The sequence below is a fragment of the Strix uralensis genome, chromosome 4 (assembly GCF_047716275.1).
Source record: "Strix uralensis isolate ZFMK-TIS-50842 chromosome 4, bStrUra1, whole genome shotgun sequence".
Classification (NCBI taxonomy): Eukaryota; Metazoa; Chordata; class Aves; order Strigiformes; family Strigidae; genus Strix; species Strix uralensis.
Genome location: NC_133975.1, coordinates 100,362,317 through 100,382,421, shown reverse-complemented (window position 1 = coordinate 100,382,421; position 20,105 = coordinate 100,362,317). Strand labels below are relative to the sequence as shown.

At 36.2% G+C, this 20,105-nt stretch overlaps 1 protein-coding gene across 3 annotated transcripts in view; it reads left to right on the top strand.

The window, feature by feature from the left end:
* The window catches only part of STXBP6 (syntaxin binding protein 6), a 129,178-nt gene extending 109,947 nt beyond the window's left edge, over nucleotides 1-19,231 (top strand). For all 3 annotated transcript variants that reach the window (XM_074868202.1, XM_074868204.1, XM_074868205.1), the window contains exons 5-6: nucleotides 12,129-12,286; nucleotides 16,066-19,231. In XM_074868202.1, the coding sequence (XP_074724303.1) occupies nucleotides 12,129-12,286; nucleotides 16,066-16,089 (182 nt within the window). In that variant the 3' untranslated portion in view covers nucleotides 16,090-19,231. The remainder of the gene's footprint in view (nucleotides 1-12,128; nucleotides 12,287-16,065) is intronic.
* Nucleotides 19,232-20,105: the final 874 nt, after the last annotated feature.

The following is a 20,105-nucleotide window of genomic DNA, read 5'->3' as shown; positions in this document are numbered from 1 at the left end:
TCCAGTTGCTTAATAAGGCTTTTGAATGGCTCTTTGAGAGGTCAGAAACCTTTTATCTGTTTAGTTCTTTTTAGCAGCAGTTTCCTCTTTTATGCAAAAGAGCTCCTAAACAAGGCTGTTAGCACAGCACCAATACACCTGAAAGGATGTGTAACAGTCACTTGGCAGGGAGGTGAGGGCATGAAAAAGGAGGGGAAGAACATGTTTGTCCTGTTGACCTTTATGATCAGCTGTTATGTTACAGTACTGATGGAAAGCCTTGGGCTCATGGTAGTCTAGGAACTGTAACTCTCTGGTAATGACGATTTGAACAAAGCAAATGTGCTCATTAAGGAGAGGCATCTTATGGAAGTGTGAAGTGCCACCATCAGTCAAAACTGATCAGTTTAAATATTCTGAATTTGAAATACCTAAGCTTCCTGAGTTAGAAGCCCAGATAGAGTTCACTTAGTCCTTTATTACTATTGTGGTGTTTCTGGTGGGTCATTCCAGACACAACTGTTCCTTGTTGTGAACAGTTTCTATGACAATTTTAGTGGAGGAAGAGACTTGCCTTCATGTCTTCAGTGCTGTGTTGCAGTAATGAACAGCTATTAATTATTATTTTTTATGGTATAATTCTTTCTCCTAACAAAATTTATTAGCCAGATTCAGCAATCAAAGCAATATGTGGGAGTCACCAGAGCTTTGAACAGCCTAGGGGAAACTTTCGAACTAGAGAAACTTGTAACTTCTTCCGTTTTCTAGGAAGTTGAATTCCCATCTGAACAAATGCCAGGTAAAGAATTTGAGCTTCCTGTGTTTGCTTTCTTCTTCCTGAAGTGTTGTTTTCAGTGATTAAGTATGGTTTGGAGGGTGGAGCAGGAGGTGGCTTTTGCAAAGTGTTTGCTAAAAAAGAGTGACTAATCAGATGCAAGAGATGTTCAAGCTGGTTTTTATTATTGACAGTAGCTGATCGAAACAGATGGGAGAAATGCGCACAGTTAGCGGAGACGACTTTCAGACATAAACATAGTCATACCAGTCCTGGGTGGCTAGGATGCTGCTGAAAGATTGCCTTTAAATGTATTGCTTCTAGGTTACCAGACCACATTTTCCCTGAGGACAGCTACTCTTGTACAGCCTGTCAGTCTCAGGCCAGACACTGCATTTGTCATTTGACACGTTCAAACCATTGCTCTTAACTGACTCCATTCTGACCTTGACCAGTTCTCACTCAGTCTTCTTCATTCTTACTCATGAGCTACAACTTTGTCAGCCTATGTGGTAACAGAAGTTGGTGATTTTGAATATGCTACTTAAATAGCCTTTGTGTAAATAAACAGATTGAATTTGTAGCAAACACAGAATTCTGTCACCTACCTGATTTAGAAGTGTGAATCTGTTGACAAATACACTGTGTTCCATGCCTCCATTGTAGCACATTAGCGTGTTGTTTCTCAGTAATAATTAATGCTACTTAATCAGAAGATCGATCAATGCTATTGACACAGTGACTGCAAGCAGTACCTTTGTTTAGAAAAATCCTGTGTTCTATCTTCAGGGTATGTTGCTACCTGATTCTCCTTCCCACCCTAAAAGAAATGTCAATACTTTGGTGAATTGAGTTCAAAACAAAACAACAAAAAAGTTGCATCTGGAGATGTGTAAACCCTTTGGCTTGCCTTACCAGGAAAAGATGAATTAGACTTTGTATTGGTTTTGGCTGAGTTGGAGCTCATTTTCTTCATAGCAGCCAGTAGAGTGCTGTATTCTAGACCTGTGATCAAAACTGTGTTGATAACATACCAGTGTTTTAGGTGAACAGTGCTTCCTTACACAGTGTCAAGGCCTTCTCAGTTTCTCATTCTGTCTGCTCCCAGCAAGTAGGCTGGGAGGGAACACAAGTAGCCTGGAAGCTGAGCCAAATTGACCAAGATGATACTCCATGCCAGGTAACAGCTTGCTCAGCAGTAAGAACTGGGCAGGGAGGAAGGGGGTTCCCAAGGAAGCCACTGCTCAGGGACCAGCTGAGCATTGGGCTGCTGGTGGTAAGTGATTGGTTTTGCATCACTTGGTTTTTGTTGTTTTTAATTCTTTCCCCTTCACTTATTAAACTGTTTTTATCTCAGCCTTTGAGTTTTCTTGCTTTTGCCCTTCTGGTTCTCTTCCCTCATCCCACTGGGTGGGAGCAAGCAAGCAGCTGGGTGGGAGCTTACCTGCTGACAAGGGTCAACTCACCACAGGCTTTCATTCAAAATCAGATGTTTTTCATATTAAGTATAACTCTACTTAGTAGTGCTGTCTTTTTATCATATATGAAATATGTTTCCTACTGAATATTCCTTACAGAAAAATATTCTGATTTAGAATAGAATTTGATTGGATATTTCATCTTGTGGTCATGAAGAAATGTAAGAAATACAGGATTTCGCCTACTGGCAGAAATGGCTGAAAGGTTTCAAACAAAAACACCATACTTCCTCTTTATAGGATGATATCAATGTCAATAAAAATCCACATGGAAGTTATCCCATTTCCAGTGATTTTACCACTCAGCTGATCAAAAAGCAGCAAAGCTCTCAAGCTTTTTTGGTATTCACAACTATCCACATGTGGCCCCAGCAGAACTGCACGTAAGATAAATGTTTAAATTTGGCATCTCATTCTAAAACAGAAGCTTGCCATGGTGTGTAGCTGCTGTTCTTTGATTTAATTGCACATTCTTCTGCTTGTCAGGTCAGCTGTAATAGTTGCATTGCTTGAGATCCAGAACTTTTCCAGAGTAAGCCCCTTTAACTCATAATTGTCATAATGGGCAAATATCACTACTCAGTATGATTTTTAGACTTTATTGGTTTTATCATCCCCAAGAAAATTACTATTTTTAGAGAACACATTAAGCTTTCTTTCTGCAAGGTTTTCAGAGTTATTACATACAACTGTCTCTTCCACCTTGGCTCTTCAGATACGAAGTTTTTCCCGAAAGTGCAAATTTCTGTGTATTTGGCCTCTATTTGATATACTGGGTTAATAATCTTGACTATTTATCATTAATATAAGCACTAATTAACTATCACCATTAAATGTTATTTAATGATGGTTTTCATTTTTCAGGATTTATCTGTAAGAAGGTATTTACTTAAAATGTAGTAAAACTAACAGCATAATAACCCCCCAAGGATTAACAACATTTTGAGCAAAGTAAAGATAAGAGACAAATTCCTACAGTAAATTGAAGCAAAGATATGTTAAATGATTTTTTTCTAACTTTACTGTTTGAAATTTGAATCAGTAGTTTGATCAGATTAGTCTCGTCATGCCTAGTGCAGGCATTCTTAACAAAAACTTTTCATATGCAGAGTTTTTCTTCCTTTTCTTGGTTTTTGTCAGATTTTTCTGTGGAGAAAATATTTTTTGACCCTTTTTCTACACCTTTGAATCTGGTCCTACTTAGGTGACCCAACTTGTAAAGCTTTAGATAATACATTATTTCACATATCATCTATGCAACATAGCTTTCTTTTAATATTTCTAAGGACATTTATCTTTTCAGTTAACACAAATAATCTGTGCTTATAAAAGCATTTCCATTAGTTTAACTGTTCAAAAGTATGAATAATTTACTTGACACCATTGCTATGGAGTACTGAATTAAACAGAAGGGAATCTCAGTAGATCAGGAGGTATTCTCATTATCAAGATATCTCATCAATGAAAAACCTTTTATTTTACTCTAATGACCCCTGTGTTGTTTAATGTCCCTATTTTAAATAAAAGGGCACTACCATCAGAGATAATACTTCCATTTTCTTCTAACTGGCAAGAAAGCTTATCATACTCATCTGTATGTGGAGGGGATTATTATAGTTCCTTGCAGAACCATAAAAAGAGTTGTTTTTTTGCAGTACAACTATTTCTAAATCTAAGATTTTGCAAGCCATATTGAGAAATTTGGATACACCTTGCTTGTTAGAAATAAAAATACTGAACTGTTGTACCCTTAAGGTGATTTTTTTTTTTTAAGACCTTATCTTCTCCGCTTGATTAAATTTTATTGCCTGTGCTCTGCAGAAGCCATTCTGTTCGTGTGCTGCTTTCAGGTTTTGGTCAGCTTAACAGTCTGCTGTGTTTCATGCTACCTGATTTTTTTTATTTTTTTTTTTAATTTATATAGTTCTGGTTAGGATATGTTGAAATATGGGAGTTAAGTAGCAGGGATATCCAGATGCATATATTTGGAAATAATATTATTTGGCCAGCTAAAAGGAAGTCAGTTCTTTTCTTAGAGCAGTTTATGAAAATAATTCAGTCAAGATGATATGTGCAAAGATACTGTTTGTCTTATGAAATCCTCAAAGCCACAAATAGCTGTAGACTTGGCAAATATACTAGGTAAGTGTCACTATATGTTTACCTTGCTCTAAAACTTTTTGAAAGCATCTGCTGGTTCTTGTAATTTTCTTAGATGTCCATCAATTGTTGTTAAACATCTTCAGGAGTTTTCTTGGAACATAATGAACATGCAAACCAGATCAGAGTAAAATCTATTTAGCCTAGTATTTTGTCTTTGATAGCAGTGATCTCCTTAATTCATTATTTGCAAACAAAATTGCCAATTTCTAATGCTTTTGGGGAGAGGGGGAACACATCCTAAAGGGAAGGTTTAGAGCATTTAAACAGGTTAAAGCATGGGTGTCTGAAGGAGATCAAACTGGCTTCAATACAGTTCCTATGTGTAGCTAGACTGATTAAAGTGAAAGTAAAATTAAATAATAATATGGGCATAAGATGTGTTACTACTGGCAAACACTACTAACTGTAACTCAGGATTGAGACTTTCTGTAACTTGATCTGGCTGTTGTGAATCCAAAGTAATGTTGCAGGAATCATCCAATTTCTGCTATGTTCAGAAACGCTTCAGTTTTTCTGTGGGGCAAATCCCAGCTCTCATCCTTAAGCGTGGAGGTAAGTTTTGCAATGGAGCTGCTTGTACTCTAGTAGATTTAGGAGAGATTTAGGGGAGATTTAGGGAAGCCTATGTCAGGAGTGTTCATGGGCTGCAGACTGCAGAGCCTGGTTACTCGCAAGCTGTTGATCAGCATTGCTGGTGGAGACATTTAGCTGGAACAAGTACAAATTTCAACACAGCAGCCCACACTAGAGGATTTCTTCCCCCTCAATTTCCTGCTGCTTTAGTTAAATTACCTTCAGGTTTAGCATAACAAACAAACATTATCTCTGCCAGAGAGAGAACCTGCCAGAAATAGAATGCTAAAATAGCAGCCTTTCACTGAGGGAAAGACACAAAAGGACATGATGTTAAAAAAAAAAAAAAGGTCTCATTGTGACTGGAGTGAGCTGTCATGCTGATAGATTTGAGAATTTTTTTCTCCAGCCTATTAGAAGTTTTTATAGTAGTGAATGAGTTTGGTATCAAGGAAATACTGTGGATCTTTGCTGTGCAGTAATTATGGGTAGGTGTTTTCCAAAACTTTTTATGAAAACTAAGATGGAGGTAGTTAAAAAAAAATTGACAATTCAAAAAAAAACTGCAAAAAACCCCAAAAAATCCCCCCCCCCCCAAAAAAAACCCACTTCTACTTTGAGACACGCAAATGACTGTAGTAATTTTTATCAGGCCTGGAATTTGAAAATTAATGCTTGACATTGACAACTAAGACAACATCCAACATGAATAGCCATATTATGGGTAAGACTGAAGATTAAATGAGGCTTTCATGAGTTTGAATTCTATTTGCATTTATAGAGAAGCTTTGGTATTTAACAGTTATGTGAACCCAGTGATATTTCTGTGCTGAAAACTTGAAATACATTTTTTTTACCTTTGTAAGGCTATTGAGCAAATCCTCTAGACACACAGAGGACAAGGAGTGCTGGAACCAGAGATTTGTTAAAAAAATCGTTCCTAACCAGCTTGTCTTCTGTGATGAAGTGACTGGCTTGGTGGATGAAGGAAGGGCAGCAGATGTCTCCTTCCTTGACTTCAGCAAGTCATTCAACACTGTCTCCTCTAGCATTGTCATAGCAAAGCTGGGGTAATAAGAGTGGATAGGTAGACAGCAAGGTGGGTGCACATCAGAGGTAATGGTCATCAGTTCAAAGTCCAAATGGTAGCCAGTTACTATTGTCATTCCTTTTAAGTCAGCACCAAGGCCCATGCTATTTAACAGCCTCGATGACAGCATGAAATGCTAAGAGAGACCTAAGAAATTACTTGTGGTTAAGAGAAAAATTTAACTTTATTATATTTCTGAAGTTCATTTAAAAAGAGATGTAATATCTTTAAAAATCACAGAAATACTTGACCTGAAATTACTGTTTATCTTGAGCATTTTTCCCATGCTCAATTAACTTGCCAGTAAGAGATTTGGAACACGTGAACACAAGATTAAAGTATTAGCAAACTGGCTCTTTTTCTTTGTAATTTTCTTTATATTTTAATCAATTTTTATATATGTATATGGAGTCTAATAATAATCATTGGTGTGAAGGGGTTAGAAAACTGCTGTAACTAAGCAAAGAATTTAAAGCTGGTCTGTTATGTAAGTCAAAAGGATCATCATTAATTTTACATGGAAATTAAAAAGGTGATTTATTTTCAAAATTCCCTTTTGAAGCCATATTCTGTCTTTATCTCATCAGTCCTTAAAAATGAAGGTGACAAACTGGAAAGTAATCTTAATTCCTAGCTATAATTAGAAATACAGTCTTAAGACTTCTTTCACTATTCTTTGTCAGGAAACTCAGAATTTATATTAACCTTTTCCCCTCTTTGCGTTTTTTATATTTGGCTTTTGTCAATTTAAACAGGTTTTTCAGCAGGTGTTTTGAAATAACTTAGGAAGAGAAATAATGCTATATTATATAGCTTCTTCCATGCCTTCAGACCACTTTCCCACTTAAAAAATGCATTTCTGTGATGCTGCCTTCTTTCACAAGGGATATATTCATTCTTAACTGTTCAGCATCTTTCTCTTCTCCTTAAAGTCCTTTAGTTTTATATTGATATTTTAATTGGTCAATGCTTTTGGTTCTTAAGTGATCACTTGAGTGTACAGGAAGTTAACAAAACACAAAATAGTAAGGAGAAAGTAGCCATTTTTTGTATTTACAATCAATGTTTCCAAACTTCTGTTGAACTTCTAGTGGCACCAGCATATCTGAGTGTAGACAGTATATGTAGGCATATAGAATAATTATGTTGTGATGGTGGTGGTCTTGCTAATGAAGTTGAACTGATTGTTACTATACTTTTAACCTTTATTCGGTGACACAGGTCCAGTTCTGTGCAGTTCAATGGGCATTGTAAATACCTGTTTTCTTTTAAAAGTGTGTGTCATAGATGGAACTTCTTAATTATAGCTAATTGCATTTATTTCCTTCTCAGGTAGTTGCTAAGTGCTGTGTTAGTGTATATACAACTAAAAAGTAAATGCTAGCATAAGACTGTAAAGTCTTATCACTAATGTACAGATAAATCCCTGCATTGAACTGAAATTCATTTGATGTGGCTAATAGAGAATGTGATTAACCTTTTACGAATGTGTGTTAAAACAAATCATGCAAACTGTCTCTAGAGACCAATTAGTTTCTTCAACAAATAGACTGGTTCCCATGCTGTTTGATGATAGTATCTCTATATCTTTCAGGTATGGTAGGTTAAGGATGTACTTTTCTCTTGTGCATGATAAAAGGCTTGAAGTAATGTCACTTCATTTCATGGACTGCAAGACTCTCTGATATAGCTTGTGATCATAAGAACCATAGATTTAAAAATCAGTCTGAGAGGAGCGGTGGTGCTTCCTGCAGGGTTCTTCAGTTTTTATGCCCATAAAAACCATACTTCATACTTCAACCATAAAACCCCATACTTCAAGGATCACTGGTCTAAAGCACTCGCCCAAGGCCCACTGCCCTTCTGTTTCTTCATCTTTGGGCCCCAATAATGTTACATATAATTATACAGGTCACTAATTGAATTTTCTAAGGGGAAAAGGGAGTTTAATTCCAATAGTTTATATTTTGCTACAGGAAATTCAAAATAAAATATTTAATTTGCTTAACAAATTGGATTACCAAGCTGTGTAGCTGTTGACTGGTTTGGAAATCTTCATGCTCCTTTCCTCTAGGTAGACAACCTCAGATAATAAGACAAAAAGCATTATAGAAGAAAAAGCTGTGTTGGAAGCGATCTTATTAAGCCATTTGTTTGAGTAACTGAAAATAAATTAGCAGTATGTTTCTGTGCTTTGAAATATGTAGCAAAGTTAAACTGAAGAAAAACACTGAATTAGGCTTGATTTGTTTAGTTTCAACTGAAGTTGGCCTAAACATATGTGTTTTGCTGATACTAGAAATTAATACTAACCTAATACTTTATAATAAGCTCAGTATAAATACGTATTTTCTCCATGTTATCTGGTAATATTTGCTCCACTTACTCAGTTAGTCTGCAAATACTGTTAGATAGTGAAAAGCTGTGTGCTTGCCCTTAATAGAAACTTCAGAAAATGCTGTTTAATAAAATTAAAAATTATGTGAACTTTCCTATTTTGCTTTCATGCTTATTTGAAAGAGAAAAGTCTGTAATCTCGACTCTGGGATCTGTTCTGCAGAGCTATAGAAAAATACATGCACTCCAAAAACGGGACGATCCATGTATACTTTAGAAAAAGCAGCAACACAAGCATGTGACTCTTTCTGCTCACAGTGAAGACTGTAGCCGTGCAAAATTTGAGGTCACGGGCCATTGGAGTTTGAACATCTTGGGAATAATGCGAGTGCTTTCCTACTAAAAGCAACTCAGAACATCAGCTGACCCATACCCATATTTTTATGGTGTTTATCTCATCTTGCAAGTGTTTTCTCTTTCCTAAGATGTATGTGAAAAGCTCTTGAAAGTCTTCCATTGAGGAGCTTATGTCTCTCACCTAATAGATAAGAAGTCCTGAAGTTCCTCAGACTCTTCATAGACCAGAAAAAACAAAACAAGGTGGTTAACAGCAGTTGTCACGTCTTTGGTTAAAAATTAAACAAAGATAGGAAACAGTATTTCCAGAAAGAGTTGTTGACTGTCATTTCTTTGATCTTTTCTTCAGTGGCTTAGTGCAGATGGTTGGCCTAAGTTTACACCTAAGTGGGTACAGCTCAGGCAGGTTTGTTGTTCAGTCATGGGACAGACTTCTCTGGAGATCATGAATTGTAGTAGTTACCTACTGAAGAGCAGCTTAAAAATTTTGCAGGTTGTAGGTGGTTTGTTCATAGGAATGATTCTCCACTACATCCAGTACAAGTGTTGCTATTCTTGCAGTGATACTAATATAAGGACAAGGCATAGTCAGTCATACCAGAAACCACCTACACATGCTCTAGAAATACACTGATGAAATTCAATAGACTACTGACACATGAGTTTGTGTTGCTCGTAGAGTGGATATTTTTATTTTGCTGACATTCCATTGGAAAAGATTATCCAAAAGTAGTTCTCTAAAACAGTCTCACTGCTCATAGAAGAATACAGAGAGAACACAATACCGTATTAGCTAGAAGGAAAAACAATTATTATTATTGTGCCAAACTTCCAAATTCTTTCTTTTCTGAAAACAGTGTGGAGAAATAAATATCAATCTTTGGCTACAAATCCTGATATTTTCAGGAATACAGAAAATACAGAATATTTTCATTCTGCAATTTCCTATTGACATTGACAGAAGGTCAGCAATCTGTGTTAACCTCTATTCCCCAACACATGTTAAGACTTCAGAAGATGCTTAGCTCTATAAAGGTCTCCGTGTACCCTGCTTCTCTTGAATTCAGCAACATTTGAGATGCTGTAAAGCAGCAACAGATTTAATTCAGTGTTGAGAGCTTTTAAAACTCTTATCTTAGAACACTAGCACTGATTCATACAAGAGGGTAAAACCTTTGGATCAAACCACCAGAAAAAGGGAAACTATGTGGTGTTGCCCAGTACCTGTGTTTATTGGAACAGAATCCAAAATAATCTCCTAAAAACTGGCTTTAAATGAGCAAATTATGAACAAAATAACAATTAACTGAAAAAATCTTGAATTAAGAAAGTGTACAATATTTAAAGTTGTTTGGTTTTATTATCAGACTCCTCAGTGTCTGAAGAGAGACCACTTGTAAAAATAGTTTCATTTCTGTCTGCAAATTCCAACTTACTGTATTCTCAGATATTCTCTTCAACATTAATGGCAATTGTTATTTTCCTTTTCTAAATATAGCGTCTTTGTTCCATGCAACAATAGAAAAAAAAAAAAGTAGCTGTTTCACATCCTATACATCCATTATTTTTTAATTGCTGATGTGAAAAATGTAACAATATTGGTATACAGGAGGCTATCGTGCTCTTTGCTTGGTATTTCTCATACTGATTCATCATATGTGAGTCATTGTGTGTGGGTTCTTGGGTCCCTCCCCCACTTCCATAGTTTTATACTAGTTGTGTTTTATTTAATAAAATTTTAAGGCAGTTTTTTATCTCAAGAGTTCCTACATGTGCAGCTTGTACTGTTGTTGCACAGGATACTTGGGGCAACCTTCAGTTTCACTCTTCATTGTTTGTTTGCTGTTTTTAAGGAAAGGAGTATTAGCTGTAAAATGAATCTGAATGGGTCTTTTGTTCTTTTTCCTGATGAAACTAATAGCAAAGTAACCCTTCAAATTAATGCTTGGGCTTTATTTTTTAATCTGGAAATATTTTTGAGGTAGACACACTTTTCAGATTAATGATAAAAGCAGTAGGTTTGTGTTTATTTTCATTTGTCTTTGTATGTCTGTAAGAACAGCAGACTTTGTTGTAACAGCGGATTTGCTGCAGTGCTCAGTTCAGCTTCATGTGTTGTGCTGGTTTCATACCTTTACCAGTGTAATTCATTTAAAAGTGTTACATATTGGGTTTTAATGCTGTGAAAAAAAAGGCTTTGTGTGATTACAATATTTGGGGCAGTTTAGAAAACCAGCAGTGACAGTGTGCCTCTAATGGTTAATACTCTGTATTGGCTTTCTGGCTCTCACATTGCCTTTGGATACATCTAGACAACAAATTTCTACGTAACAAATTCCCTGTAAGGTAGATTAAGTTCTAAAGTTTGTGCAAGACTCCAAGGGCCTACCAAAAAGCTGAATTTTTACTAGTCCTTTTGCTGAAAAGGTTAAAGGAGAAGACCTACATGTGTTTTAATACATACCAGTTCATAGCGATAATGTGTAACTTTGAAGAGTTTCCAGTTTGTACTGTGGTTCGTACTATAAACATTCATCAGCAGTTCATTTCCGAAAGAGGTCCCTTCTGTTGAGAAGCAGTATAGAAAGGAGTACTGAAAAGAGTGAGCATTTGAAAGGGAAAAACGTAGAGGAGAAATGCAGTTCTGATGAGAACTTGAAACTACTACATTTTGTGCCAGAGAAGAAACAGAGAAACCAGTAAGTTGATTTGGATGGTAAAGCTAAAGTCTTAGAAGACATTGAGCCTTGCTGGGACTTTAAATAGTAAGGTTTAAAGAAAGTGTGTTGTCGCATGAAACATGGCCAGTGCTGCATGTGGAGAAGGGTCAAAGGTAAAGAGATCAAAGCAGCATAAAATAACTGTAGTAATAGTGTTTTGGGTGCACTTGTAAATGAATTAATACTATAATAATTATAATATGGAAAAAAATGTTCAATTCGTACAGATGTGTCCTGCAGAGTCTATCATTTATTCTCTAGGGAAACAGTGTAACTTCCAAAGAAAGTTGATCTGTATGAACCATGAGAGTGTTGTGAAGAAGCTGTGTGCACTTGTGAATGGTTTCACTGATTTAGTAGCATAGCTTCATGAAATGATGTATGAGCATAAGGCTTAAAGAAATAACACGTAGCTGTTATATCCACTGCTTCCTTATGTTACCCAAGAATTATGTTGCAATATGGTACTTGTTTATAATTTGCTAAAAATACGGTTTGAGTGAGAAAACAGTAACTTACCTATTATCCAAAATGCAGCTAGAGGATAAACTAGCAGATAACACATCAGCTCTAGAACATTATAAATTAAAATAATTGTATTTAATACAAAGCTTATATATAGTTGGTTGTTTTAACAGTTTCTTTTGATATTGCAGGAAACAGCATACTGCATTCAGCAGCAGACAGTGTGACAAGTGCAGTACAGAAGGCAAGTCAGGCTTTGAATGAGCGTGGTGAAAGGCTAGGTCGAGCAGAAGAAAAGACAGAGGAACTGAAAAACAGTGCTCAGCAGTTTGCGGAAACTGCACACAAGGTAAGATTTTGGTGGGAGTAAAGCTCTCAGTAGGTCAGTGTCACACATTCCTTTATTGCAAGGGGAAGAAGCTCTAGAAAGAATTGCAGTCGGTCACTGTTTACAAACAGCTTGCTGTTTGCCTTGATATATATACTGTTCCTCACTTGGCAGTTTTTTGGTTTATAACTACTTCTGTGCATAGATCTGAGGTTTGCTTTGCCACTTGAATTGAAACTACTTATCTTCTCCTTCCTGGAGTATATTTCAAATCCATCTTCCCACTACTGTTTGGAACGATTCCTCATACTTTGTGCAGCAGTATAGTGAAATTGTTGTTAATCCTCATTGATAAGCAGTCGTAGGTCTGTGACTGTCTGTTTCTGAAGAGGTATCTTTTTATGTCTGGAAAAGTTATTTATGAGGGTTTTGAGGAATTGTTCAGTCTTGGTTATGCATGGACATTCTCTATGCTTGGTGAAAGATATTGATAGTACTATGCCTGTTGCGGCTGCATGTGCATAATGGTGCTGAGTTTCCATCTCTGTGACAGAAATTCTAGGCATCCACAGTGTTTGATTCAGTGGCTGTGTAGCACCTTCACACCAGAAAGTTTTCTGCACATGGGCAACCATTTTAGCATGCAAGTTTGATAGGTTTCCTGCTTAGGACATGCGTTAGGCTTTATCATGCTTATGCCAAACAGTGCCTGGCTACTGCATTAGCGCTAGAAATCCTGGATTGATGTCTTGCAGTTCTGTACAAGCCTCAGTTTTATGTAATCTTCAAAATTTCACAAAACATTTTAATTTTTACTGGGATAATTCTCTACTTTGTGGTCCATTTAGCGTGGTTCAGCTTAGTGGCATGAGTATGGAGTCTGCTCTTGGGTTCTTCCATCTAACACCACCTTCTTTCCCCACTCCCCTCCCCCAGTGATGATAACTATGCCAACTCAGAAAACCAGCCTTATACAGCAGCTGCCACTGCTTCTAGGATAGGGGGGGGGAATCAGGTTTGCTGCTTTCAAGTAAAGCATAGAGTGCTGCTTGGTAGGGAGTTCAAAAATGAAAAATGCCTCTGATAGTTGGGCTACTATGAATCTTGATTAAGATTTGAGTAAGTTTCATTAGTGTGTGTTGTCCTTTCATTGTCCACATATTCAGAACAGCAGTTCCACAGATGAAGACATGCTGTGAACAAAACCAAATCTTTTCAAACAGATTCTATTAGGGAAATCTTATGTCTAAAAAATCTCAGTATTTTAATGAAAATACCATCCTTGATAGCCTGTGCTGTACCATTTTTAGGATTTTGTAAACATTTATTTCCAATATAATAATTTAAAACAAATGTTGAGGGGAAACACAGCAGGAATGGTGGAGAAGCTAAAAACATCCACAATACAAATATTTTTTTAATCAAATAAAAAATATAGGGAAATTCTCAATAGGATATTGTACATAGTCATTTGAGTTTACGTGTGTCTATGGCAGAAAGAGAACAGTTTCTGCAAGAAACGTCTAGGTGATGCAGAATAGAAAAGGGTAATCTCCATTTGGACAGTGTGCTGGGCTGAGATTCTGAAACATTCCTGCCAGTCCTGTTATACAGATCACCAGTCTTCCTCAGATAAGTGTGAAGGGCCATGTGCTGTTGAAGCTATACCAGTTACCAGCTGGCTGAAACAGGAGTGTGACAGTCTTTCAGTTGATGATAGTTAAGGATTTGTAATAAATGCTTGGTTTTTGTGTTTTTAACAAGAAAATAGCATCTTTGTGTGTGAAGAAAACAAAATAGAGTTTAGGTCTTAAAGGACCATAAATGAACACTTGTCATCTTATTGGTCGTAAAGGTAATTTAGTAAAATGGGATTTAACAACATTTATTGGTACCCCAAGTCTGGAATTATATCTTAGAGGTGCAGTAGTCCTGCAATTCCTTTACTGTTATCACACAACAATGCACAGGGCAGCCATCGAAGGATGTATTAGGTTAGAGACGGTTGTTTTATGGTGGTGTGCTTTGGTTTTCAAAAAGTTTTGTTGGGGTTTTGGCGAAGCATTTAGGAATAAGTACAATATTGATATTGTGTAATATTCCTCTGGTTAAGTCTTTTAGGGGCAGCTGCTACTCAGACCTTAGAGGTTGTTTGTACAGAAAAGAAAACGTACTACTCCAGTGAAACCAGAAAATTGAGGTCCGGCTGAGTGTTGCTTAAATGGCAAAATCGTAACTTTCTGGCAAAACGGTGACTGAAGAGAAAGGCACAAATGTTGACTTATATTTGTGAACACTTTGTGCGGCAAAGCAGAGTTCCCATTTTGGTTCCTCTGTGGTTGCCTTCAGTGAAAGTACTTTGAATTATTGTCAGCCCATAATTAATTTTGCCACTATAGTATCATGACTGGATATGCTTAATTTGTATGTCTGCACATTGCTTTGGTTATATGTCAGGTTATTTTAAGATATAAAACACGTAATTGGAGACGGAAGATGCACAGCGTAGGAATACACTTTCTATCATCTTTAAAAAAAACCTTAGTCATCTATTTTAAAAAAATTTTTAAAAGCAACCAAAAACCAAACAAAAAATGACTCAGTTTGCACCAGAAACAGCAGCCCTCACAGAGTGCTTCTGTTTTGGCTATTGGAGTTTGTTGAATGAAAGCATATATCTATATTTAGTTGTGTAACAGCTGGAACTTAGCTCAGGGTATCTATCAAATCCACCTTATGACACCTTCTTCACTTTCTTTGTTTGCCTCTGAAATTTCTTTCCCTTGTTGGTGACTGCACAAGACTCAGAGTTATGGATTCTGTATAATAAAAACTTACTGTCAGAATTGCCTGCTAAAGACGAATATTTCTGAAAAAAAATCTTGTTGTTTGAGGTGAGAATGAAAAGTGTTGGAGTTTTTCCATGCTGAAATGCCTTTCCAGTATATCTCTCTAAATAATAGCTTTTTTAAATGGCATGTTTATGACCAGGTCCTTGATTGTCAAAGGCTTATGTCAATTAAATTCGAGTCATTTATTGGTCAGCATTTCACTGGTAGCAAATGAGGAAATTTTAACTGCCCTTACCAATTCTGGTTTCTAGGCAACTTCCTAGGGGGTTCACTCATCTCAGCTTTGTATAGCATGCTATTATCTGCAGATTCCAATTTTTTATTATACAGAGCCTAAAACTAAGTTCTCTGCTTGGCTTGCCAATGTCAGTTTGTCTAAACTTTTTATATAGGATTTAATTCACTTCAGCTCTTTCTTATCCCTCTCATTCCCAGTTTTAAGTCCATTTTTTTAATTATTTGAAATGGAAATAATCAATAATCACAAAGGTAGAAAGGCAATCAGTTCTTAATTTTTTCTCACTTGTAGTGGCAGTGCTGCTGAATAGGTGTTTTAAATTACTACTTTAGAATTTCTGATTATATTTAACAATCCAAATCATTCGGTCTAAATGACTGTACAATAAATAAGTAAATAAATAAAGCATGTATTTGTTTCTAGCATCTTGCTGTAGCCCCTTCTCACAGATAGCAAAATAATGGAACATTGGGAAACACAGCTATGAAAGCAGATAAATCCTACCTCGTCAGCATAGCAAAGGGAGACTTTGCATATCTGTCACAGCAAAGGGTACGACTGCATATCTGTGTGCAAAGAAGTTATGGATTTCAGGCATCTTTTGAAGAATTCAGTTTACAAGGTCTTCTGATCCAGACTAGCCCCGTTAGTTTGATCTAGCTATCATTACATGTGATCTCTCTTTAATTCATTTTTTCTTCATTTTTCAGCTTGCCATGAAGCACAAATGCTGAGATACTGCCCAAAGTTGAAATCTTCCCGAGAGAAACTGGAAAGGCTACATTCAGCAGTTCTTACAGGAGATCCAGGCTTCTGTGTGCTTTTTTTCTTCCAGTTCAGTGGAGATGCATTCTTTCAGTTTCTGTGCAGGAGTGTTGCATTTCTACCTTTTTTGACTTACTTTTGTTCCTTTTTTGTAATATTGCTACACGGTCCTGCAGTACTTTCTACCTGTATTTCAATTGTTACAGGAGTGAAAGCAAACAGGGGAACTGGACCAAATGACAAGCTGATCAAGATTAAAATAGTAATATTATTCCCTATTTGTACAGATAATTATTTAACTGGTTGTGGATGTATGTGTGGAAATAAAATCCAAAGAAGGGGTATACTTCATTTTATGTAGCATTAGCAGAATGTGAATGTTGGAATTAAACACCTGGGGTTGTAACTATAGTGGAGAATAGACTGCTTTGTCCTGGGAAACAGAAAAACTTGTTTCTTCTACCCAATGTAGGAAGTTTTGCATGTGCCATCACCAGCATTCAGAAGTGCATATCTGAATTTCGTAGGGGAATCTGTTACCAGTGCTGCATTTTGAATATTTCTATTTTCCCTTCCGTATTGGTTATTTGAATAGTATAATGAAACCTACAGAATGTATGCTTGAGGTTTCAAAATCGAGGAAAAAAAGTAGTTTTTACATCTGTACGCACATGGCTGTGCCTCAAACACGATCTTGAATTTACCAATCTGATATAAAACATTTCATTTTCTTTTTACCTGTGATTCTGTGGATAAAGTTTTATGTAAATGAGAATGCAGGGGCCTGAGAAAATGAGACTGCACCGTTTTCCAAGTCTTCTGTTTTTCATAAATTCTAGAGTAAGAAATTTTGGGAACACTTCAGAAATTTGTCTGATTAGAATGACTTTTGTGTTAGCTAGTTGTCTGATTTTTGAATAGAAGCTTTCAAAAAGCATGTCTTGGTACATTAGAACCATAACTTCTAGTTTGGGTCTCAGTTTTCAGTATATATTATCACTGGATGGGTGATTCCCTACTTCATTCTGTATTCACTACATGCAATATATGCACTGTATTCTCTTACAAAAATAAGTAGGTTATTCTTTTCCTTCACAACTGTGTTCTTAACATTTTTTAAGTGTTTTAATATGCTTCTAGAATGAAGGAAAAAAAAGGAAAAAGAAAAAAAAAAAAAGATGCTGCACTTTTTTTTTTTTACCGGTAAGCTAGAATCAGAAATCCTAGCAGAAGTTTCAGCCTTCATCTTCTGAAGATGTGTACTCTTCACTTCTGTCCTCATCTTACCAGAGAGCCAGAAAGCTGGCATTCTATGAATGTACTGTAGTTTTCATTTTCAATGTAGAATAAGATTTTTGCATTATTGATGACACTTTTAACAGTCTAAATCATCAGAGCAGTGCTTGCAGGAGAGAGAAAAAAGCTTCTGTAGTAATTGAGAATATTTTAGTTACTGCAAACTGAAGTAACTGAAATCTCTTGGAAATAACCATTTTGTAAAAAGATGCTTGGCTTTAGGAAAACATTCTCATTTGAACTAAGGACATGTCTTGTTAACTGATTACATTCAAACTTTACATCTGTTTTTCCTGTAATTTAAACTGTTTTGTATCAAGCCTTTTATTTAATCTCAGAGTGGGAATTAAGAGATAAATTTGTCATCTGCATAGTACCATACGATCATTTAGATCTATTTAGCATCAGCTCTAACAGTTAGTACATCCAGCACTGTCAACTGAAAAGGAATTTGGCCCCATCTGTTGTTAAGTCAGAACAGGCTCATTAACGACATGAGTTCTGAACACTCCATTGAGCTACGTACAATTAATGCTTGCCCTGGAAATGCCAGTAGCTTTCTGAGCGCTATTGTAATGACTATTGGTATTTCTGCAAATTAACTAGGAAAGCAGGCCCTCATTAGAAATGTCTTCTACTAGAGACAAAATGTTAGGCTATTATTTTAAAAATAGCTGCATTGGAAATTAGTCAGGGAGTACATTTTTGACCATATAGCTATCTTCTGTCATCATCTTTTCCACTCTTTCTTTAACTATATTCTGCTGCTAACCTCACAAGTCTTTCTCTTGAGAGAAGGAAGGAATAGAATAGGTTTTGAACTGCTGCCCTCTAACACGTCTTCTAAGTTTGTCAATAATTTAGAAGTGTCTAAACCCCAGATGAGATAGACCTGACAATAATTAGTTGTCTAAATTCAGATAAAAAGGCATGGGGTTTCAGGTGTTTACATAAATATCAACTGGACAGGACAAGGTCACAGTTGCACTGCTAAGTTCCAGACCTTTTGTGAGTTGAAGTGTTCTAAAACATTTCTTTGGTCCCACTGACAGTTTTTCAGCTTTTTTTTTTTTTTTTTTTTTTTAGATCCTCCAGTTAAGTGTATTGTGTTATGTATCATAACTCAGGACTTTTATCCAGCCATCAAAAGCCATTACTATGGGAAATCTGGGTAACCTAGTGTTACTGAATGAAGGAAAAGTTTTTTGTCTGTGTGTTTAATTTGTTCTTGCTGTTCATTAAATGACAAGATTTGGTAGTTTTTAGAGAAAAATCAGAGGTGTATAAATGTCTATCCAAAGGTAAATCATACAGCATTGCAATCTCATTCTGGAACTTAGCTTCTAGCTTATACAACCTAGTATTATTAGATAGTCATGTACATAACATATACTATAATTCAGGTTAATGTTTCATATGAAAGAATGTATTTGTAAATTGCAACATCAATAGTTTCTTTATCTTTTTAAAGTTCTGCAAAGAATAAAAATACTGTATTGCTAGATTTGACTGTGTACTGCAAACTCTGTCTTACAAGGCTACTTTTGTGTTTAGCAAAAGTTGTGCATTATGTGAAATATTAACAAAAATATGCTCTCTAAAAGTGATCTTAAAGGTAGGTAGGTTTTGCTATGATACACCAGAACTGTAATACTTGCGGGTATCTGTTGTAACCAATTTCTTGAAAGTTCTCAAAGATGTAGAAATTATTTTGTGCCATTCTGGGGGGAAAAAAAAAAAGTGGGACCTACTCTCGAGTCATTACTGGAAATCCTGATTTTGTCATTAAATACTTTAACTGTGATCAAAAGAAAACTGTCCTTGGATTATTTGTCTATTCAAAATATAAATGATTTGTAAATTATATTTTTATATTTCACTCTAGCAGAATTAATTTCACTCTAGCAAAACTGAATAAAAATTAACTTCCACTGTAATGGAACTGTAGTGGGTAGAGAGCCATCTGTAATTTTAGCAGCGAGTTCTAGCAAAATTTATTCAGGACAGTCCTGAGGGGCTTTAAACCTCTGTATAGAGAAATGTGAGTACCCTCGGTTTCTATCTTACCCATTCTTTTCTGTTGCTTCTCCATGTGCAGTTGTTCAGCATTTCAGACAAGCTGAAAACAGGTCTGTTAAAAGGCGGAGCACTCAAACTGCATGACAGGTACTATTCTTTACTGAGGCCGTGAACAATTGCGGAGTTGCCAGTGTCTGACTGAAATAATAGCTGTACATATAGGATCATTTGTAAGACAGATGGCTGAGAAAGGTACCATTTATCTGCCAGGCAAGGTTTCATAACTCTTAGCATCCATTCATGAGAAAAGCATCATTAACTGTTAGCTATTGCTAATTACCTCAACTTAGTAGGTGTTAGATTAAAATCCTTTTTTTTTTTTTTTTCTGAAATCTGTATTCTATATGGCAGTATCTACACTGAAAGAGGAAAAGTAGGTGGGAAGAAAGTGGTTATGTGTTCATGTTCTTTGACTGGATATGCTTCAGAGAATCTGTTCCTCTGTCTCTGTCTGGCACAGTAGATGGTGCAAAGTTATTTATGGCTTCCCCTACTACCCCAAGTGTCTTTCCTAGTTCCCACTTCTGTAGTACAGTCTTTCCATATTCAGTATCATGTTTTCCTCTCATTACTTACAAGTCCCTCATGCTAAGAAGTGGCTCCACAGCTG